This window comes from Akebia trifoliata, chromosome 1, assembly GCF_017979445.1.
Source record: "Akebia trifoliata isolate Shusen 1 chromosome 1, ASM1797944v1, whole genome shotgun sequence".
Classification (NCBI taxonomy): domain Eukaryota; kingdom Viridiplantae; phylum Streptophyta; class Magnoliopsida; order Ranunculales; family Lardizabalaceae; genus Akebia; species Akebia trifoliata.
This window is the reverse complement of record NC_141375.1, coordinates 7,685,450-7,709,828: the sequence shown is the minus strand read 5'-3', so window position 1 is coordinate 7,709,828 and position 24,379 is coordinate 7,685,450. Positions and strand designations below refer to the sequence as shown.

The window sequence follows — 24,379 nt, the reverse complement described above, 5'->3', positions numbered from 1 at the left end:
TTTCTGAAACCCTGGAGGACTTCCTGATTGGATAGGTTCACTTTGCCGATATGAAAAATTGGGGTGAAACCTATTATCAGGATGGTACGTCTGACTATAGGAGTTAGGAATGGGTTTCCTATATGTGTTGTAATTTCCAACAGCATTGGCTTGCTCTGACTGCGAGGGAGTCAAGGTGGGACAATTTTTTGTAGAATGATTGAAATTCTCACACAGCTGACATGATGAAAAAGTCTCTATGGCAACTTGTAAAATTGGAGTGGCTTCTTGGAAGTTGGATTTGACACTGAAAGCGTCGAACCTTTTGTTGAGACTTTGTAAGCCACTCACAAGTCTATTCATGACATTCTTGAGTTCAAGATCAGACTTAACCTCATACATACCTGGCTTCTTGGCTCTTAAATATCCTCTATCGAAATCTCCTATGTTTGTACTCCAATTTTAAGCATTCTCAGCCAATTCGACTAAGAATTCATAAGCTTGATTAGGAGTTTGATTCATGAATTTACCCTGATGCATAGACTCGAGAAGAATACACTGAGCTGTTGGGAGACCTCCATAAAAGAAATTAACTAATTGGACTTTGTCTATCCCATGGTGCGGACACTTAACAAGAAGGTCATTGAACCTTTCCCAAGTCTGGGAGAATTCTTTATCCGGTCTTCCCTTGAAGTTCTGAATGGTATTTTTGAATTGTTCCGTCTTCGCCATTGGGAAGAATTTGGCCATGAATTTTCTCGACAACTCATCCCACGTAGTGATAGAGTTGGAGGCCAATGAGTTTAACCAAGTTGCAATATGGTCTTCGAGAGAGAGAGAGGGAATAACCTAAACTTGACATTCTCATCGTCGAGGTGATCATTTTTGAATGTTTAGCATAAGGTCAAGAATTTATTGAGGTGATTGTACAGTTGTTCGCTCTCAAAATCGTGGAATTTGGGCAACATATTGATGGTGGCTGCCCGAATTTCAAATTGTGCTACATTAGCGACAGGTATTAGCGGCAGGTAAAGCTGTACACGACGGAGGGTTGACAGTAATAGGGGTGAACAACTCATTGAGATTTCGCTGATCCTCATGGTTGTGATGATGTAGAAGTGGATGTGGATCCATTTCCAGGACTGGTGGAGTGAGAACGGTGTTGCTTTCTCGTCTAACCTTAGGTAGTGGGTGAAACCTTGTGATCTTCGGATAAAAAACAATTGGATTTTTCTACGATCTCCTACCTAACATATACTACCAAATTACACACAATAAAAGGGAGAAATTCACACGTGAGAACTAGGTGCCTATTACTTGACAGCTCCTAACTGGTTCAAAGAATTAATCAAAGCCTCCAACCCAAATCCCTAAAATCGGAACAGCTAGTTTAATCCCTAGAGGAGAGGTGGCGCACGATGCTTACGCAAGAGCACTCTTAAGTCACCTCTCGTCTAGAATAGACGTGTTTCTATCCCCTGAATAGACGTAGTACTACGGGGGTAGGATTGCGCTTAGGCACTGTTCACGATCAAGAAGTGCAATTGGTGCAACTTTTGATTAGCTTTGCTTAATGAGCTCGATGGAACCTAGAGTCCAGTCTAATCAAATTTTAATTAATTAATTTGCTATGAATTTGATTTTCCTAGAAGGGCAAGATATCGGTAATGAAATTCGATTCTTATCTTATGGTGCCCTTATTACTATGTGCGATCCAATGTGTACAGATTAGTCATTCAAAAACAATAAAGAAACTCACTAACAGGTGATGCGTGAGTGTTTCAAAATTTTACCTCCCATTCTAGATGGGGGATGATCGAGTTGAGTCGACTCGGGCCACCAACACCAAATTTGGTGTACGAACCCGAGGGATTGAAATAGTTTCATCTCACTATCGTCCGTCCCTAAATCTATTACAATCCGAGCCCTCTCGGATGAAATTAAAATTTAATACAAATTCAAGTTCCTAATACAAGTTGTTTTCTAAGAAAAATAAAATGCAGAGAAAATTCGAATTTGCTGATCTTTTTGGTGAGGGAACCAATTCAATGGATAAAAATTCCATGTGTAGCCTTTCGTCAATTTCCGTAGACTTCCGTCGAGTCCTTCACCTGAAAATAACAAAATTATTAAAATCAAAATGCTAAGGAAAAAACCAATATGACCATTACAATGTCCATGATGTTAGAAACTTTGTCAACAAAAATCAGCAAAAAATATTGCCACGTCACCACGGAGCACTAGGGGGCAACCGCGAAACGGTGAAATTTGGATGAAAATTGATTTTTCAAATTGAAAATGATTTCTGATATCTTGAGGATTGTAATGAAAATTTTTTCAAACTTTTTTCTATTCGTTTGCCTTCTGTTTCAAGCAAACAAAAGTTCCGGTTCTGTTTCGAAAATTGTTTCGGATTCTTTCCGAATTGGAAAATGAATCAACTCGCTGTCCCCGGCAGTGGCGCCATTTTGATCGGTTGTAAAACATGATGTGTAAATGCAGAGATAGAGATTAAGAAATAGACTTTGGGTAAGTCGAATTCGTTCCACAGGGACAGTTGGGATACAAATGTTCATTCGGTTAAAAATCAAAACAGAGTTTTAAAACATATTCTTTAAAAACAAAACAGATTTGTTGCACAAATAAAATGGAAATCAACTTGTAAATTGGAATCAAAATAGAAAATGGACATTAAAATATAAGAAAGAGGCTTAGAGAATTCAAGTTTACCATTGCAAGTCATCCAAAAATGCTAATTAATTCTAAATATGACTCAATTCACGTAGCAAGTCATTGCTTGTGGATTGGAAGATGATTCGATGTAACCATTGATTGGAACCAAAAAGTCTCCATGAAGATCTCTGATTTATGCAAGATTATTCGACTTATACTTCCATTCATCACAGAGCATGAATGTTCTTGAGATTATCTAAGTAACTCTCATCAAAGCTTGAAATAAAAGTATAAATTGGATGATCTTATCATGAAAAGATTCAAAGAATTAGCAAGTAAAACAGAAGTAACGAATTAAAACAGCATTAATAGAGTGAACTTGCTCCGGCATTCTTGACTTCTCTAATGAGAGTTTAGCCCATCATCGCAAGGATTATAATTGCAGAAAATAACAAAAGAAACGAAAAGATGGATGAAGAAAATGATGCTGCACTTTAATCCTTCTTTAATAGCTCTCAAAAGAATTACAGAAAGTACTAATGGATCACTCTTGATGTTCTCACTACACTCAAAAGCTTTCCCAAACAAAAATTACAGAAGAAGATAAGGCCCATTATCTGAAATCAACCTTCCAATATATAACATTCGTAATCGGGTCATTGGGTTGATTTTTTTGATGATTTTCTTCGAAAGAACCATTCTATTACAACCACCGAAGTGTCTAGGACATCTTGTACAAATATTGAGGAAAAATTCCTCGAAATCACTGTGGAGCACTAAGGCCTAACCGCAGGGCGATGACGTAGCACCCAAATTCCTCGAGATTTTGTTGGATGCTTTCTTTTTGGTCGCGTATTGTAACCGTCTTTGTTTCGCGATTTGATAACTTCCACGTGCGTTTTATTTATCTACAATTAATAATAATATCTCATTAGCTCTATTAATTTGGATAAATAATTTAATTTTGCAATTATTTAAAGGAAATAGCATTTATACGGTGATTATCTTAGTGTAATTATGGTCCCAAAATCGAATAATTGGGACATGCTAGTTTGTATCTCGGATGCCAAGACACCAAAAGAAGTGTGAGATATTTTTGCAGGTCTATTCTCAAAAAAGAACACACATTGTCTTCAGCTTCTAGAGAAGTAGATTGGAAACCTAGAACAAGGAAAACTCTTGGTGGTAGAGTATTTCCTTCGCATAAAGATAATATGCATGGAGTTGTCCCTATTTGAAAAACCCAAGACTTAAGTTGTGTGTTGGACCGGTTTTCATTTGAAGACATATGAAGACTTCGGTATAGCCGCTCAACTTCAAGTACCTCAACAAAATATTTCAAATATGTGTGCTCAAAGTCTAAAAGATAATGAAACCACCTAGACCATTCCCTATCACCTAAATGATTTTTAGGTCGGCTCATATTAGTAAGATCATCTTTTCCCGACTCATTCATTCATCGAAATTTTTAGGTGTCAAAAATGACTTGTCGTGAGTTAAAATGGTAATAAGGAAATTTTGATAATTTTACCACCCTTAGGCCATCTCCCATCCCTTGATGAGTACTTGGGGGTTTTATATTGGCAAGATCTACAAAATCCCCAAATCGTTTGATCATCGGACCTCCCTGGAACTCAACATGGGCCAAAAAGACATTTTGGTAATTAAACCAAGGGCACTTGGCAATTTTTCAAGGTCACTGATAGCAAGCACTCATGTTCAACCAGGGACGTCGGTGTGTCCACCAGGACTGCTAGTAGAGGCATTCCACTGATTTGCAAATTCAAAAATATGATCGTTAGAGATACCAATGACCCTAGTAATTAAATCGATACCATTGGTAAGTATAACTTGACACTCAAATGTCTTTAATACTCAACCCTTGATTTCATTTCTAGGTAGATCAAACTCTAAAGAAGGTTTTCTTTCATCTCATAACATCTAGAGAACCTCTTCTATCCATGGAAGGTCTAAATCTTCCTTGAATATCCTTTCTTGTTTGATCATCTTTATCCCTTTGTCATTGCCTTGCACAACTATTGGAACACATCAATGGAGCATAGAGAATCCTTTTGAAGCAAAGAGTTCAAAGTGATTAAGAAGAGAACCTCAAGGACATGAAGAACTCAAGTATCTAATTGGAAAATCGATTAAGCTGAGTGAAGTCTTTCTAAGTGGATTCTTAATTTTACTTTTCATTATCTAAAGGTTTTTGGTTCCTAGTCAAAACGAAGCTCTTGATATAGTTGAGACTCTACTCAAGAGAACTAAGTTGTGGATTTCCTAGGGTCAAAATCTACAAGTTTAAGGAAGAAGCTTCTTCTCAAATCATAAGTTTAAATTTAACCTAGAAAAAAATTTAAGTTGAGATTTTGAGGTAAACCATAGATCTCATTTGTTAGTGGAACCCAAAACCTTGGAGTAGGTTTTGAACTCTAAAGGGAAGACATCGATCCTTAAGACCTCCTCATTTAAGGCATCCTCCAAATGGTCATCTCGTACCCTTGTTGAATCTTCCTCTTAAGATAACAATAAAATCACAAATGATGAAGATGACGAGAATGACCTTGAAGAAGAGGACTTGGCCCTGCTTGCCTTAAGATTTCACAAATTCTTTAAGAGGAAAAGATTAAATAGCACTGGTAAAAGGATTCAACCTATAGAAAGACGATTGACAATAGGAAGATTCTCATCCAAATCTAAGTAAGACACCGAGTTCTACAACTGTGGTGGAAAAGGTCATTATTCCACCTTGTGTCCCTCTATGCCAAAATCTAAAGGTCATCAAAGGCTTAAGTCTAAGGGAACTACTATGACTATAAAAATCATGTGGGATGACGATTCAAATGAGTCGGGAGATAATGAAAAAAAAAACTTTCAGATTCTAAATACTATAATACACTCCGGATCCTTATGGCTTCCACCACAGTTTACATCTCCGATGAAAATGAAGTTGAAGAAGAATAGGAATTTGAAAATCAGAATCCTCCTCAAGATGTCTCATTCTCTAATGAGGAAAGAAAAGACATCGATGATGTGATGTCATCATCATCTCATTAGAAATTAATATTTTTATACTCTCCTTAGCTTGTGGGCAAGTAAGGGATTGAACCCAAGAAAAATGGGGATGTTACCAAGTTAGCAAAAATAAAGTTAATCTAAGTTACATATTTAAAATCTATTTTTTAATTTTTGTGAAACAAAATAGAGAGTTGCTAGAAATTAAAGCAAGAGAAAAGAAATTTATACTAAGAAAATAAGAGAAATAAAGTCATTAGTGATTACAGTAACCTAGTATTAACAAATAAAACTATATTTAAATCTATCCTTCTTTACAATCAACCTCAAGGGCTCGATTGGAGTTCCTTGGATTGGAAGATATATCATAAAATTTGAAATAGAACTATAGTTAGAACTCCTTCAATTACTAATGTATGAAGTCCCTACCACCAAATATCTAGATTAAGCATGATCTATCTTGATCTTATCTAAACATAAAACATCTAAGTTAAGCATATGAGGTATAAGGATTCATCTAAAGCTTTGATCCATTGGAGTTGGATAAAACCTAGAAGAGAATCCTATAAACAACATAAAAAAATATGAAAGTATAAAGAAATAAACACAGAATTAGAACTTGCTTTTAGGCTTCCCCCTCTCATTAATGGAGGAAGTCTAACATATGGTTATTGTAAGAATACAAGAAGTAATAGAAACAACACGTGTATTTATGTGGTAACCAATATACACTATGTCCTTTTTGAGAAATTATAGAATTTGATTAAATAAAACCTAACTAAAAAAAATAGAAAATTACAAAGAAAATGACAAGGACATTGGGGGAAGAAGAGATAAGGGACAAGGGCCAAAGAACTAAGAACTAAGGACTTTTTCTTAATTGGAAAAATGATCTATTTATAGACTTGAGGTGCTGTAGAAGAATTAAAAAATATCCATAATCACTCTTGTATATAATCTCACATGAGGAGTACACTAGAGCTTTTTTAAAACGATTCATTTGAGGTGGACTACATCACATTGCTCTTTAACTACACCACATTGATATGGAGGCATCTAGATCTCTAGTTTTGCATGGTTATTTTGTTGGTCTTCCTGATTGTAGTGAATTCTTAATTAATTGACTTGGTGTTCATCTTGATGAGTTGATCATTGACCTATACACTGAACACACAAAATCGATTTTCCTATAATTATATTATTTTGGACAATTAAGCCTAAATAACATTGTATAAAATGAAATATGATAAATTGGAGTTTACCATACTTATTTACCTAATATAATAAAATAAAAACAAAAATCGAGATAAATGCTTGGGAAAAGTGTGAAAAAATAAGTATTTTAAAACATTGATCACACTCCTAAACTTTTATTTCTCTAGTTCCTTAAAAAATAACTGTACCACTTTCATAGGCATCTCGACTATATTTAGCGAATGCTACAAGCCCTTAAACCACTAGGTTACCCTAGTGGACGAGTTTTACTTATGAGGATTTGCAAAGAATATAACCAAAAAATTCTAAACAACTTTTGAAGTAATAATGGTCAAAATAAATACTTATATCTAAAAGCACAAGTTTTTTTAAGATTTGTTAGTCATTTGGAAGTAATACTTTGTATGGAGTCTCAATTCTTATTTTTTTATTATCAAACTTAAACTTAAATTGACTTTTAAGATATCATGATTCTAACTTAGAAACTTCAAAGATTCGATTTCATAGAGTGAGTTTTACTGTTCTAACTAGTCCATAATAATTGGATCAACTTAGGGTTTAATTTTAAACATAACATCTTGTCTGAGATAGTGAGAAGTGTAGATTTTCACTTTAATACCTCTAAGGGGCTTTATCTGTGATATTCTAGCATACTCTCATTTTTACACTTGATGACTTTCACACTACTGAAACTCTAAATTTTTCTACTTTGATTCTTTTAAATATTTCTTTCTTTTTCATTTTGAGGAATCTTTTTCTTTTTTTTTTGCTCTTTTACTTGTTCTTTTTCTTTTTTTTTTTTCTATTTCTTTTTCACTATTTTTTTCTAAGAAAAGTAGACAGCCATTTTCAAGGTACCTAATTCATATTCAACTAATTATATTTTTCTTCTAATCAGACAATCAAATCAACATGGAAGTCAAAGTTCAACAAATCTCAATTTTTCCTTTTACTATAAACACCCAGATTTATAAGAACCCAACTAGCAAATCCAAAATTTTCTCGAGTTAATTTCGATTAAGAACTTAAGCTTTCCAACGGGTCCGCATTGCCACTTAGCATCATTTTCACGCATATAGGCATACATACATCATATCATATAGTTTTGCATGCTCAACCTTGTCCCTAATCCACTCTAAATCCATATCCATTTCCCATTAACCAATCCATCATCTATGCAATAACCAAAGTCCATTTCTTAGTCCATACTAAACCTTAAACCCAAGTTCATATTAAACACTAAATTCAAGTCCATCTCCTAACCCCAAAACCAAGCCCATCTTCTAACCCAAAATCAAGTCCATTCTTTAAGTCTGTTCTCAAATCCTAAAGTCTATAACCCAACTTCATTCTAAACCCAATACCAAGCCCACTTTCTCACATCCCCTCAAAATGTGACACATGTTGATTTTCCATAAGCCCTCAATACCCAATGCTTTTATCTAATTGGAGAGTCAACCCCCCTTGCGAAAATCCAAGAACACCCTTTCCAAAAAGAATGTTCAAACAAAAAAATATTTTTTGATCTTTAGTAATAATCCATAAGGTTGAAAGAACTTTCAATCATGCCCTCAAAAGGTGAGAATCTTCAAATACATATATGAAGCCCACCCATTAGTCTATTTCAAACATATACATCCACTCTTGCTTTATAAGTTATTTACAAATGAACCAAGGTCTATTTTTTACCTACCATTTCACCTTTAACACATGTCACTCCCCTACTCACTCTCCAAAAAGGGTTTTATGTTATTTCACCTCTATTTATAAAAAAACTAAAGATCACATAACACTTTTTAGATTTCTTCAAAAATGTTTTTTGGCTTTCGAGTCATCTTTTCCATGTCATTCCTATTTAATCCCATATAAGTATTAAATCTGTACTCCTCCAAAAATATCATAGCCAGATCTTCCTAACTCTTAATTCGAGAGTGATCCAATTGAGAGAACCATGAGAGGGCCATTCCTGTTAAGCTTCTTTGAAAGAGTTAAACCAACAACTTGTCGTCATCCCCAAACTGACACATAGATCCGCAATAGAGCTTCAAGTGGGATAGAGGGCATCTGATGCCATTATACTTCTCAAAGTCAAGACACTTGAATTTTGGTAATAATGGTGCATTTGGGTATATGCATAAATCTCTGAATCTTATTCTATTTGCGGAATCCTTTCCTTTCATTATTAGGATTTCTTTCTGAACTGCCTCAAGTTTCTTGACTAATATCTCCTCTATGGTGCTTCTCACCTTGGCTGTTCTAAATTCACATTCTTCTTCTTGATCGACCTCATTTTGTTATGGGTTGCAATGAATGTGAATGGGTGGTCATTGATTGATAGGAGCCATGGGTGGTAGGTATTCTGCGCTGACAAGTTATTGTTGTTGTGGTTGCTCTAACATAGCCTGATTCGAATTGGAAGTATGATATTAGATAGTCTGAATGATGTTGGGATTTATCATTAACTGATTCAGAATCTTATCATTTTTTTCCAGTGCCTTGACCACCATGTCTAGCTTCAAGGTGAGATTTCTTACTACTTCTACCACTGACTATTGAGGCTACTCTAAAATGTTCATGGTTGGTTGCGAGCGTAGAAAATACAAAAGATTATCATATGCAAATACTTCTTTCTTGGTCATTTGGCCACTTGTGGACAAAAGGTTGAGCGTTATTATATTATTTACATAGTGAGGATGTATGATGATTTATTAGATCAAATTAGATTAATTGGTAAAGTTTAATTAAGAAAACTCTGAATTAGGTTGGAATCAGATTTTTTACAAAGCTGGATATTGATCAACACGGAGCTGTGGTTTATCGGCATAGGGCCGTAGGTTTGTCAACACAGAACTGGGTAGTGGTTATCACGGAGCTAGGTATTGGTCAGCATGGAGCTAGAAGTTTATCGGAGCGGAGCCGAAGGTTTGTGAGCACAGAGCTAGAGGTTTATCAGTACAGAACCGACGGTTTATCATCACGACTGGGTATTAGTCTGTACAGAGCAGTATATTTGTCGACATAGAGCCGGAGATTTGTTGGCATAAAGTTGGGTATCAATACAAAGTTGAAATTTTTTTGTAAAGATAGATTATTACAAACAGATTAAGTTGGAAAAACTTTTTTGTTAGCCCCCAATTCAATTCTATGAAATCAAAATCGACCAGTCAGATCCTCAAGAAAGAGGTGGCACACAATGCCTTAGCAAGGGTACTCTTAAGTCACCTTAGTTCCTTGAATAAACGTAATTTATTTCCCTCGTATCAACAGGGTATGATCATTCTTAGACACCAACTTTGATCAAGAATTACAATTGATTCTTTAAAATATATTTTTTTTAATTTTTAAATAATTTTTTTTTCAAATCTAATTTGTTTGAAAATGATTGGATTCATTTGGATTGATTAGTCGATTGTTGATCTTGATGAATCACATATGGGTCATGGTTTGGGTTGAAATTGGAGGATGTGTCCAGTTTGGGTGAAATGTAAATCTTGAACCCAATTTGGGTTAAATAGGGACCATGGACCCTATTTGAGTCAGATTTAAATCGTTAAACCGATTTGGATTGGATACAGGTCATGGACCCGATTCAAAATGGATATGGGTCGTAGACCCAATTCAAATTGGATATGGGTCGTGGACCCGATTTGAGTTGATCCTCAATGATTGATGATAGTGAGTTTGATTGCGACCGAAGTCAATAGTGTGGCACATTGGGTCGATATCAATTTTGATCAGTAGAGAGTAGGCAAGTTCCTAAAATGGAAGTTTATAAATATATGTCTTTCCCAAAATAGAAAATTAGGCAACCTCCTACTAGAAGATTTTCAAATATGAATTTTCAAAACGAAATCATGAATAAGAGTTTCCGAATTAGAAAATTGTGAATTTATGACAAATTACCAAATTGGAAATTATCAAAATAGTAATGAAAAGTTCCGCATCATCATGCTTACCAAATTGGAGATCGACAAACACTAATGTATATAAAATTTTCAATTTCAAATGACTTTTAAATCGATCCAAACGGGCAAACATATGTGTCCTTCAGTTTTTTCAAAGCAACTATCACGCAACAATATACCTTTCAATTTTTCCGAAACAATCATCAATCAAGACATGTATGCTTATCAAGTCAAGGAATACCCTAACCACATGGAATAGCCTTAAAATAATACAATGATCTCGAACATCATTATAAATCATGTAAATCCAACTCGATCATAATAACCATGATAAAAAAAAAATCCTATAATCCTACTAACATGCGAAAATAAAAAAAACAAAATACAATGAAGACTAAAAAATAAAAATAAAAATAAGCAAGATGACGCCTAAAAATATTTTCCTAACCTATTAATATGCAAAAAAACACAAATAAAATAATAATAAAAAACCTCATAGTCCTACCTCAATAAAAATATAAGAATACATTAAAACTACAAAAAAAAAAAACTATCAAATCCTATTCAATGTAAGAAAAAATAAAAATCGCATAAACAACCATTTACCTAATCTTATCGACATAAAAAAAAAAATAATAATAAAAATAAAAACTCTAATCTCACCAATATGCAAAGATGAAAGTAAAAATTACATAGATAATATTTCCCTAATTCTATTAATAAAAAAAAAAAGTGCCATGAAGGGCGAGGAGAAAACGAGAACACAAAAGTTAAAAATAAAATAAAATATATATACATACTTACCTATTGGACAGGGACCATGAGTGCATTCCTTCAGGTATCACCGGAATGCTTTTGAGTGTTTGCCACTGTGAGGACGTGAGAGTCGAGGGTAGTGAGAGAGAGGTTGTAACAATGTGTGAAGAGACTAGGCAAAGAAAAGTGACTGTCGTGCTGGGCAGTAAAGGGGCGTTGCAATAACGAGTTGAAGATGGAGATGAGTGCAACCAAGAAGCAGCAAGTTGAGTATGAGAATGGGTGCAGTAAGAAGGCAACGAAGGGTCGTTCTGGTTTAACCAAAACGTGGGTGTCTTGGGATGTTGCGAAGGAGATGAAGAACGGGGCTGAGCAGAAGGCTGTTGTAGGGTGTTGGATGGATGTTAGCTGTTGCAGGGACGTGAGAAAAAAGGTATGTTGGACAGCAACTTCATTGGAGAAGAAGATGGTCTGAGAGTGAGAGGAGAGGAGATTGCAGAGAGGATAAGACGTTGAAGAAGAAGATGTTATTGCAGTGAAGTGGAGAGTTGGGGGTAGAGGAAGGTGGCTATACTGAATGTTGGGCAGCAAGAGGATGTTGCAGCAGTTGGCTGTGTTGTAAGTTCAGCCAAAAAAGAAGAAGAGACAAGGGCTGAGGGGGGGGTCTTGGTTGAACAGAGCGAAAAGTGCTGTAGAAACACAACAACATTTTTGATCTATAGCGACGGATTTTTCCACCTCTAAAAGCTAATTTTTTCACCGGTAAAAGCTATTGCGGCGATGAGCAGCGGAACCAAAGATCCGTCGTAGTTGCCTCCATCGCTAATATAGCAGCGGATAATCTATTCCGCTGTTGCAGGTAGTACATTTAGCGGCGGATCTCAATATCCGCTGCAATAGCTCAATTTTTAACAAATAACATATAATACATATAGCAGCGGATATTAAGATCCGCTGCAATAGGTCAAATTTTTAACAAAAAAATGTAATACATATAGCAGCGGATATTAAGATCCGCTGCAATAGGTCAAATTTTAAGAAATAGAATATAATACATATAGCGACGGATATTAATATCCGCTGCAATAGGTTAATTTTTTTTAAAATAAAATATAAGATATCTAGCAGCGGATATTAATATCCGCTGCAATAGTTCTTTTTTAAAAAATGGAAAATGGGGGTATATGCACCCCCGTTTGACCTCCCACATTCTCAATGGATCGATAATTCCTCCCTTCACCATGTCTACATAATCACCTAGTTGTCCAAATGACCAAAGTATATTTTTTAGCTCAACCAAATTACCAGTAAGATATGAAAAACAGAATCCAAAGAACAACATTTTTTTAAACAAATAAATCAGAACATAAGAAGAAGAAAAAAAGCAATAGCAAACCTCATGTAGCATCATATCCAAGGTCAGTGTTGTCTTGCTCCAATAACTTGCCAACAACCATATCTCCCTCTACTCCAGCATTGGATGCAATTGTGTGCACTAATGTCTGCAGTTAAAATTACCCAATGGTCTCCTGGTATTAGTTTGAAACTATGATAATCAAGGCAAGAACAATAGACATCATAAGAAAGACAAGTGTGTCTTGTTATATGAAGTCATGAGTACCAAGACTCAGTTGGAGAACCTAAGAAGTTTTGAACAAATTATGCGAAAACATATTCAAGGCTTTGTTTATATAAGAAAAACATCTCAAGTTGACTGATGTTGGACGACACGTAAACAACTCTGGCGAATCATCTCACCATGATACAGCCATCTCAACAACTTGTCCAAGATTTGAAAATTTTCAATTGATTTAACAAGGCTGAGGCAATCACTATAGATCAGTTTGGGTGTTTTTTTGCATATAAATATAATTGATTTTTAAGATTTAAAAGGTTGTGATTTATAAAAAATGAGATTTTGAGATTTTACATAACACTATTTTTCTATGTTACATACTCTTATGTTCACGTTGTTGATTGAAAAAATGATAGTTTGTTTATCTTGGCTGAACAGGGTATTGGAATGTTGCAAAACTAAGTGTTTATAAGTCATGATGGAAGAGAAGTCATCCTTGACTACAAATTGAGAATGGGAAGTTATTCAATTGAGAGCAAAGTATTTCTTGGACAAGAATAGAAGTGCATTGGTGGAGGTGGAGGCCCTACTTTGTGGAATATGGTCCCTGTAATGTGTTAAATACTAGCTACTATAATGATCCTTGGTTGTATAAGTTATATCTTATGTTTTGGTGCCATCACATTTTTTATTTAAGAAATCTTGAGTACATTTTAATGTCTTGACATGGACAATGATTTTTATCAGCACAAATGCTTGATATTTTCATGGTCATCCGTAGAACCAAAGTAAAGGTGCACATGAGTTGGACTTTGATATCATCATATTAAGGTGGTTAGAGTACCAATTGTGACTTTTTAGCAATCATGCAGTAAAAGCTAAGCAAATATTAGAGATCAAAGAAATCATTTCTTAAATATCCCCTCAAAGTGTCACAGGTAAATTTGCTGAACAAAATAAAGGGGTTACTCAATATACCTGGACTTCTGAAGTTGGATTCAACAGTTGATGATGTTCCTCCTTTGATTTTTTATGTCATTCAGTCATAGATTTCACTAAATGAGAATATTTTCTGAAATATTATCCCAAATTTGTTCAGCAATCCAAGCTTTAACCGTAAATCAGAAGGCCAAAATCAAACAGCCATTCTAGTTTCTTGGGCTATCACCTATTTTGGAGGTAGTCCACGAGTTGGGACATATGTAAGAGTTGAGAGTGATGGATCCATCACTCTTAAAGTAGGATACATTAAGAGGGATGGATCCAAGGTCCCTCAAGGAATAAGTCTTAAAATAATGCATAAAGGAGTTGGGATAAACTCTATTAAAAATGTACCTCCCATCAAGATTGTTGGGAGAAGTTAGGAATATGCATTTTGGATTCTCCTGCTCAACAACTTAAGCAATGCGCACTACATCCAAGCTGATGTCTGGCTTCCTTGGTACTACAAAGTAGAATGATGAAGTATAAGTGATCATGTACATATTCATTTAGATATCAAAAAAGAATCGAATAAAAGATTGGAAAGGCAAATCACAAAAAGCAAGAAATATTTAATTCTACTCTTGATGACCACTGCTCCATTAACATCTATTAAAAGATTTTTTTTTTATTTCACCATTTAATCACCTTAGCATTAAATGGTTAAATTCAAATTATTGGGGTAGACAAATAATGGGATGCAAGATGAGTCACATTATAATCCATTGAACATGACATTCGTAAATTTAGTGGTTTTACTTCCATACAAATGTCTAATGTTTGGGGTAAGAATGATTTATCCCTAAATAAATGTCAATTGATACTAAATTGAAAAATAGGAGAAAAAATAAGATATGCATTAAGATAAGAACCCTTGGAATGCCAGATTCAGAAACATGTCAACATGGATGGTTCACCCCATTTAGATGAACCCTGATAACATGCATGGAAGTACTCTTGTAAGTTTAAAATCATTAGAATCATGAGTCTAGTTGCAGGGAAGAGAAGTAGAGGCCAAAGAATTCAGAGAGTTATTTGCCAACATTGGCCTGCCTACACACCACCCACTTAATAAGGGTAGGGTCCTCATTCTATAGAATTCTCTGAGGATCCACATAAAATGAAATTGTAGCTACATACCATGATACCAAGCGTGAAAATAATTGTAACTACATGTTCAATTTATGCACATTTTGTTTCTTGATTCTCAACATTCAGCTCCATAAAACATAATCGGTCTTCCTAGTCTTATAGAATTGTCATTTTACTCTTAGCCCGGTTGGACTTGTACAGCCTCTACCAATTCCCATGCTAGTATGGACAGATATTTCAATGGATTTTGTGGAAGGACTTCCTAAATCCAAAAGGAAGTCAACCATTTTTGTGGTGGTAGATAGACTCTCAAAGTTTGCTCACTTCATTCCCATCTCTCATCATTATACGGCTGCCACCATAGCTCAAATAATTTTTGAGAACATATTCAAGTTATAAGGAATGCCCCACATTCTTAATTGTAACTATGAAACAAGAGAGGATTAAGTGGTGAGTACCTTTCTCCCAGCAGATTGTTGTAATGAATGTGTAACATATGACCTTTTGAAAACAACAAAAATCCTAAATCTCAGTTATTCGATTTGAAAATTTCTATTAGAGCATTGCCCATCCAGCTTCTCTTTCTGTGATTTTAGCCTCTATTTCTCATCACGAAGCTCATTTTTCTTGGCCTACACAAGCAAAGGACCAATTGATTTAACAAAGCAAACAAATTATTGCCCAGAACTATACTTTTCTCTAATGCCTATATAGAAAGAATTATAAAAGAAAAAAACTATAATAAATTACTAATATTTCAAATGGATTAAGATACTAACCAACACACTCAGGCCTTTTTAGCACTTGCCAATGTGCTAATGCATTAGACCACACCGACTGAAATAAAATAAAATATTTAAACAATTGATTGGAGAAACAGGATTCATTACAAGCACACAAGGCATTGTGCATACTGCACATGGCAACTCTATGAGAGGTTGCATGATTATAGTATGATACCCACAACACTCTAAAAGCATGAGGTGATCGACAACCCTAGGTCCTTAAGCATGATTATAGTATGATACCCACAACTCCATTCTTAGTTCAACACTCAATAAGTAATTAAGCACTTGTTAGGTACAGATGTAGACATATTAAATATTTTCTGTAATTGTAATTCAGTAAATACTTCTTTTATGTATGGTCTAGAGAAGCACCAAGGGAATTTGGTAATGCAGCTGTGGCCATTCTCATAAAGAATACCATTGAAAGACAAGATACCTTATTGGTAAATAACTCGTCAGATTGAGAAGTTTTGGAAAGAAGTTGAATGAGATGATCGGTTGGGGAATTCTCCATCCATCTCTTCATGTCATCTTCACAGTTTCTCTGTATCCATTGCTTCATATCCATATCGGCTGTGTCTGTACCATTTATTCCTTCACCAAAGCAAATTTTACTGATTTTTTTGACACACATAAGAAGTACCTGACCATCGCAAATAAAAGAATAGCTAATGAGGCCATAATCGTCTGCACTATTAACAAATGTGACATTCAAATAAGCAATCTCTTCTATTGCGATTTCTTTAGGAATAGCTTGCAACTTCGGATTAAGCTTTAAAATACCTTCTTTAATTTTCTTGCTAATTAAATTATCCATGGCAGATTTTATTTGCCCTTCAAAAGCATCCACCAAACTATAAATAAGAAAGAACACTAGTTAATACTTCACAGGATCATCCAACTTGGTACTTAGCTTTAAATATTCTGATTAATCATTTAGAAAAGTTTAAATCTTAATAGTCATAGCTTCACAAACGCTTGGGAAAAGCTCAAGGTCATATGTCATGGTTTTGACAAGCAATTTTTGTTTCAAGTTAAAAACTTAATTTTGAGAATTGAAAAACTTATGATGCAATCAGGTAAACTATATTAGTTTCTAGAGTGCCCTGCTGGATACATGTTAACTAGAACAGAGAATGAGGTCAAAAACACAGTGCACACACACACACACTAGATTAAAATTAAATAAATCAATCTTATTTGATGATCCTATTGATCAACTACTATGTATGCGATTTTTCTCTTAAATAAATGAGAATTTAGGTACTTAGTATAGTATCATTCCGTGGTGATTGTTCTAGTTTTCTCTGTGTTGGTCTCTTCTTGTTTTGCTATTTGAATTGCCATTTCCTTTTATTTGTTTCAGAATGTAGGAGTTCTCAACTATCTCGTATCCAAAATCCTACTAAAATCATTAATAGCTGTTCTAAACCCCCTAAAATCCATAAATTTGTGATAATCACCAACAAACTGAATCCCTCAACAACAACTCAAAAATCACTGAAGCATAACTAAAAAATTCATCAGTATTAACAACTAGAGACTAAATAAAAGCACAAAACCCTCCAAAATTTCAAAAATCTAAAAGAAAAATCTGAAACAATGACAACTTTATCATTGAATATTCGCGACAGATGTGGGGCGTCATGCTTTGTGTGGGGCGTCATGCTCGAGGTGTCAAGCTGCTGATGTAACTAGCTCTCTTGATAGACGCCATGGGGCGGCTTTGGTAACGAACACGTGGTAGCTTCAACAGTGCCACATGGCAAATTGCAACATCAGCACGTGGCGAATATATTACCCATGTCTAAAACAATTATACCATAATTGCTTTAGTAGATTATTCTTAATCTCTGATTTATCATTCTAGGTTGGTTTTCACCGTCCTACATTAATTTGCAATCTTTAAGTCTTACCATTGAGTTGTTTCCTCCACCTGTGCCAGCATGCAATCATTGGTCACCTAGGTCGAAATGAGGAAACGAGTGAAAGGGAGATGGGGTTTGGACCATCAAAGAAGAAAGATAGAGGAAGAAGATCGTAAGTTCTCAATCAATCTCAAAATTTGTGTTATTGCATACAAATAGTTAGATGTCATTTTGGGAAAATACCACTTAAGCCAACCCATTGATGGTTCCTCGGTACGAACAATGAGGATTTAACTTTAAATGGACAACATGGCAACATATTGTCGGCCCAAATAGATAGTAATCTTTAGAAATATGATAGAATGAGACTAATGGCACATTGGACATCTCATAAAAACATGAACACCTCCAAAATTTCAGAAATCAAGTAATGGAGATTAAGTTTTTTCTTCGGTAAATGGTAGATTGACTTTGTTAAATGAGCAAGTAGATTGCACTCACAGAGATGAGATTTTGCAGGGGTACCACTATAATTATTTCCTCTGTAACAAGAAACATGAAACAACATGGTAGAAGATAACTATGGCTGCAAAATTTCAATGAATGATAATCACCATTAGAAAATCCATTTGCCTCAACAATTTCTTTTGCCATGTCGGTCATTTGGGAGCAATCCACCTGCAGGAAAAATCCACATATTCTGGAAGTGAGGAAGTAAATTGTTAAAATAATTGAACCATATATAAGCCAAAAACAAGTACATTCACATCCTGGTACTATTTTAATTAAATGACAAAAGAAGTGAGACATCACCATTGCTAGTAAGTGATAAAGTGACAATAGAAACTGCCGAGTACTAACAAGTTAGTGCAAAAATCAGCCAAAAAGAGTTTAGAACTTACACTCCAAATAATAGTATTGCTATTAATTCTAAATGGCACACATACGAAAAGAATCATCTAATGACAGCAGAAGAAATCATCTAAGGGTTGGTGAGATGACCAAGACCACACCTTAGGAAGTATAGGTCTTGAGTTCGAATTCCCCTAAGTGGCCACCCTCAGGGATTTAGCCCAAAAATTATCTGGTGAGTGTGAGGGGAGGGGACTGCACATGCCCCAAGGATTACGGGTGCTCTAAGAGGCCTGGATACCTCAGTTTCCAAAAAAAAAAAAAAACAGTAAAATATTTTAAACAAAATAAAGGAAATAAAATAACCTACCGTATAAATATGCTTGGCCCCTGCCTTTGCACAAAAGAGGGACAAAATTCCAGTCCAGCCCCCACATCTAAAACTACTTTATTCTTGTAAATAAAATTTTGATATGTCTTAGTCTTCACTGTATCTTTCAACATTTCCTGTAGCGTAAAGATTATCAGACAAAAACACAAAATGCAAAAACAATTTCTTAAGGTTTTGGAGATGTGTTTAGCAAACAATAAAAATGTATTTAAACAAGCAACCACTTGAAAAGGCTGGTGAGTCTGCATAACCCTTATGATATCAAATGATTTGACATTAGTGCTGGGGACCTCCGTATCTAGTATTCAAAGTTTGACCAGAGATGGCTTGGTTCTTGCAGCTCACAATAAAATGGTGATATATCCAAGATGTCTAGTTCATTGTTGCGTCTTAACACTTTTCAGGTAAGACTGCTAGCTTCGGTTACAAGTGACATCTCAACCCCTATCAACCACAACTGATCCATACATCTTTAGCATTGGCCTATTTAGACCACCACTTAGTTTCACCCAAGTGGAAATAAGTGCTAATAACAGTTATATTATGGGAATTATTTACCGAGCATAAAGTGGTATGACCCACGAGCATTGTAATGCAGTTATGAACAGTTAATAAACAATGTTGTTAATTAAAACCATGCTAATTGCTAACTGTTAGGCTTACATTGCTGTTCCCATATATGAATAAAGATTAGAGTATTACGTTAATTAGACACCTAAGTGGAAGTAAAACTGTAAGGTGAAAGGAAAAAAAGAAAGAAGAAAGAAAGAAACCTGTAGAGAAGCCATCCATTTACAACACTTTGTAAATGAGATGTCAAAGTATGCAACAAGGGCATGGATGTAATGGCTGCGTTCTGCCATGAGGTTAAAGGGTGACACAAGGGAAACGTACCCAAAAGCCATCTTAGAGATGTCCATCTTCTGAATACAGGAAATCAAATCAATCCATACAGATCAGAAGTATAGTAGTAAGTTTAGAACAACACAGTAGGAAAATAATTAAAAGACAAGAACAACAGAGTTCCTTTTCATCACCTTAAGTAAATGGGATTTTGTGATGATTTGGTTATGATTAACAGTGTCAACAAGAGGTTCCATCAAGAATGTGAGTTTGTCACTACTCCTTCACTTTCAAGTTAGTTGCACATTTATTAGACCTACCCCGCAAGAACAAATCTATTTGTAAACCTCCGGAATGAAATCACCAATAATCCTGACAAGAGCAAGAACCATTCTGGAAATGGTGGAAACGACTAACGTCGTGTAGAATCAGGTCGTTGGAAAAGTAAATCGAATAAAAAACATAAAAATAAAACCCTAAATCAGATGAGTTGTAGAGTACCAATTGAAAAAATTGAAAGATCGAAACGCACATGAGCGAGAGAGAGAGAGAGCTTACCAGATGCGAGAAAAAAATAAGGATTTGCCTCCTATCTGAAAGGAAAGCTGAATGCAACAGGGAATCTATCATCTACCGCTTACCCAGACCTCGAACCTCTGACAGAAAGAATCTCCATACATGTGTTCTTCTTCTCCTCCCTAATACCTAAAACATAGTTCCGTCTATGGAGCCTACGGCGTCTTCCATGGCAGTAAGAAGTAAGGTGGCCCAGTCTCTCGCCTAGCCTTCGCCTTCTTTAGTGGCAATCCAGTTTGTCGAAGTAATCTTACAAGACCCAACAGACAAGAGAACAAGAGAGAGTGACAGAGAAGGAATGAGGAGGAAAATGAGAGGAAAAATGAGAGGGGAAGAGGGAAATAGATTTTCGCGGGCTTCTTTCGCTAATTAAATTTCTTTTTTCGTAAGTGTAATATTCGTTACCGGCGGATTTTATTTTCCGCTACCATCTTTATATAAATCGAGTGTTGTGCGATATGAGTGGGCCTATAGCGGCAGATAAATTTATCAGCGGCAAAAAGTATATCATAGCTATAAATAAATTGAGTGAGAATCGGGGGATATGGGTGGGTCCTATACCGGCGGATAAATTTATCCGCTGCAACAATTATACCATACTCCAGCAGAAATAATTATCCGCTACTATAAATCAATGTTATAAATAAATCGAGATATGGATGGGTCCTTATAGCGACAGATAAATTTATCCGCTGCAAAAATTATACCATATTCCAGCTGAAATAATCATCCGCTGCTATAAACCAACACTAAAAATAAATCGAGATATGGATGGGTCCCTATAGCGGTGGATAAATTTATCCACTGCAACAACTATACCATACTTTATGTGCTAAAAAAATAAAAAATACATAACTTTCTATACTAAAAAAATAAAAAATAAAAATTGTTTTTTTGTGCGGGAAAAATTCATCCGCTGTTATAATCACTTTTCACTAAATATTTAAAAAATTAATTTTATAGTGGCGGATATAGCAATCTGCCGCTATATTCAATTTAAAATAAATTGATAACACAGAAAATTGATTTTTTTACTAGCGGATTTTCCAATCCGCTGTTATATTCAATTAAAAAAAATTTATTAAAAAGAAAATTTGGTTTTATAGCGGCGGATATACTGTTCCGCTGTTGTAGGAATTGAATATACAGGAACAGCATTTGCGTGGGTACCTATCGCGGCAGATATAATTATCCGCTGCAACAAGTACATATATAGAGGCGGATAAAATGAGCCGTTGTTATAGAACGCCGCTATAGGTCAAAAATGTTGTAGTGAAAAGAAAGGGCAAAGAGTGCAGAGAGAGAGAGGAAACGTCCCAACCTCCTTGGCATTCGAGAGAGGAGAAGAAGGAAGAAGAAGACGTCAAGAATCCCAGCCCCCTTGGCGTTAGAAAAGAAGACGTGCTGGAAGAAAAAGAAGTCGTGAAGGAAGCAACCGTTCAGCCCCCTAAAGAAGAAGACGTCTTCTTCTTTTATATACAAAAATCTTTCTAATTTTTTCTCTTTTTAATTCCTTTTATTTTCTTTCTCCTTTTTTGTTTCTTTTGACACGTATTTCTCTAGCTTCTTGTTTCTTTTTTGGGGAGAATGGTGGTGGGGCAATCCCACGCTACTCGCGTTACCATAATAATCCGCCACCGGGTTGTGATTGCTTAAGTATTAATTCAATTTTGGATTGGGTTAATTGAATTTTCAATTTATTGATTAGCTTTTGAATTTAATTTTAATGGTTGGTTAATTGGAATTTTGGTCAATTGAATTTAGAATTTTTTTTATTGGTTTTAATTTTTTGATTGCTTTTTTTTATTTTAATCTTATCGGCGGTTTGATTTTAATTTTTAAATGTTTAATTGTTGCTTGATTTTAGTTTTAACTGTTTAATTTTAATTGTTGTTTGATTTTAATTTTAATTGTTTAATTGTTATTTGACTTTAATTTTAATTGTTATTTGATTTTAATTTTAATTGTTTAATTGTTTGAATTTGATTTTAATTTTAATTGTCTAATTGTTTGAATTTGATTTCTTGAATTTTTTTTAGTTTGAGTTTAATTTTTAGTTAGATTAGATTTTTAACTGCATTTCAATTTTTATTACATTTTCCTAACGATCGGGATCTCTATGTTGAATTTGAAGGTTGAGGGGCATTTCGGTCATTTTGATAATTTTTCCTAAATTTCTTTGTTTTCGTCGATTTGGTCTCGTTAGACCCGAAATCATATTCTGAGTGCAATGGAGGTACTTTCGAGGTCTTTCGGAGGTCCGAAATTCATGAAAGGTATTTTCGTCATTTTGTCAATTTTTACAGATTTTTACAAATTTTAACGTGAGGTTTCTTTCAGTTTCAACATGATTATTTCTAAGTTTCAAAGTCATATTTTCCTAGCGTAGCGAGGTCTCTAGGTTATCAAACTGTGTAGCGAACCTAAGCGTACGTGCTTGCTAAATCGGGTGTAACGTGTGGTGATCCTAAGTGTGCGTGAATTTCTATGTCGAGTCGTAACGAGTAGGGGAGATGAAAAGAGTGGAAACGAAGGGAATCAGGGATAGTACTCACAAGCCTTCGAGTTCTTTACGATCATCATTAGGAATCCACGGTAACCGGATGACGAATTGTCGAATTAGGCAAATGCAAAAATGGGGTGTCTATAGATGCCCCTCTTTGGCAGGGGGTAGAAGCAAACTAGATGGCCAATCTATTGTGATAGATAGTGCGACATCCGAATGCCAAAGCCAGTGACAGCTCATTTTGCAGCCTGATTCGGCAATTTGTCGAAATGTCTAGATCCTTGAGGGTAAGCTCTCATTTGACTAAAAATGTCAAATCCTAGAATTTTGGGAAATTCTCCTTGACTGATGCAAATGCATTACAAGTACGTGTGTAGTGATGATTTTGAAAATGCGCATCTCCATTCAACGCATTCATGCTGAGAGGATAACAAACTTATTGATGAAAAATACGTAATAAAATCTGAGCAAAACCTGAGGAAATTATGAATTAAAAATTGAGTAAAACTGAGTAGAATATGAGCATACACTGAGCATAACTGAACATAAGGTCTAACCGAAAGTTGAATGTCTTACTCTACTTACTCGGGGTGAAAGAGTAATGAACTATTTTTTGGGGGGTCCAACTCTACCTACTCAAGGTGAAAGAGTAATGAACTATTTTTCTACGAACCCTACTCTACCTACTCAGGGTGAAAGAGTAATGAACCATTTTTCTAGGAGTTCTACTTTACCTACTCGGGGTGGAAGAGTAATGAATCTTTTCTGGGAATTCTACTCTACCTACTCGGGGTGGAAAAGTAATGAACGACTTTCTGAGAGTTCTACTCTACCTACTCTGGGTGGAAGCGTAATGAACAATTTTCTGAGACTTCTATTCTACCTACTCGGGGTGAAAGAGTAATGAATTGTTGTCTGGGAGTCTTACTCTACCTACTCGGGGTGGAAGAGTAGTGAACGATTTTCTGAGAGTTCTACTCTACCTACTCGGGGTGAAAGAGTAATGAACTGTTGTTTGGGAGTACTACTCTACCTACTTAGGGTGAAAGAGTAATCTGGGAGTTCTACTCTACCTACTCGGGGTGGAAGAGTAATGAACTGTTGTCAGGGGTCCTACTCTACCTACTCGGGATGGAAGAGTAATGAACTATTTTCTGGGAGTCCTACTCTACCTACTCAGGGTAAAAGAGTAATGAACTGTTGTCTAGAGTCCTACTCTACTTACTCGGGGTGGAAGAGCAATGAACTATTTTCTGGGAATCCTACTCTACCTACTCGGGGTGAAAAAGTAATGAACTGTTGTATGGAGTCCTACTCTACCTACTCGGGAGTCCTACTCTACTTACTCGGGGTGGAAGAA

The 24,379-nt window shown here is 35.4% G+C and overlaps 1 protein-coding gene across 4 annotated transcripts; it reads right to left on the bottom strand.

Moving 5' to 3' along the window:
* Positions 1-16,410: 16,410 nt before the first annotated feature.
* On the bottom strand, positions 16,411-20,507 carry LOC147410612 (protein arginine N-methyltransferase 1.1-like). 4 transcript variants are annotated; one of them, XR_015177116.1, is made up of 5 exons: positions 20,132-20,507; positions 19,868-20,017; positions 18,353-18,529; positions 16,767-16,837; positions 16,411-16,626 (listed from the first exon to the last, which is right to left on the bottom strand). XR_015177116.1 is itself a non-coding variant. In XM_086437510.1 (5 exons), exons 1-4 carry the CDS (start codon positions 20,192-20,194, stop codon positions 18,511-18,513), a joined length of 369 nt encoding a protein of 122 aa, XP_086293636.1. In that variant the 5' UTR covers positions 20,195-20,507; the 3' UTR covers positions 16,411-16,626; positions 18,466-18,510. The 4 variants fall into 4 exon arrangements, 2 of the variants coding, with proteins under 2 accessions (XP_086293636.1, XP_086293637.1); XR_015177117.1 differs by lacking the exon at positions 19,868-20,017 and adding an exon at positions 19,074-19,210 and having other exon boundaries at positions 18,466-18,529; XM_086437510.1 differs by lacking the exon at positions 16,767-16,837 and adding an exon at positions 19,074-19,210 and having other exon boundaries at positions 18,466-18,529.
* Positions 20,508-24,379: the final 3,872 nt, after the last annotated feature.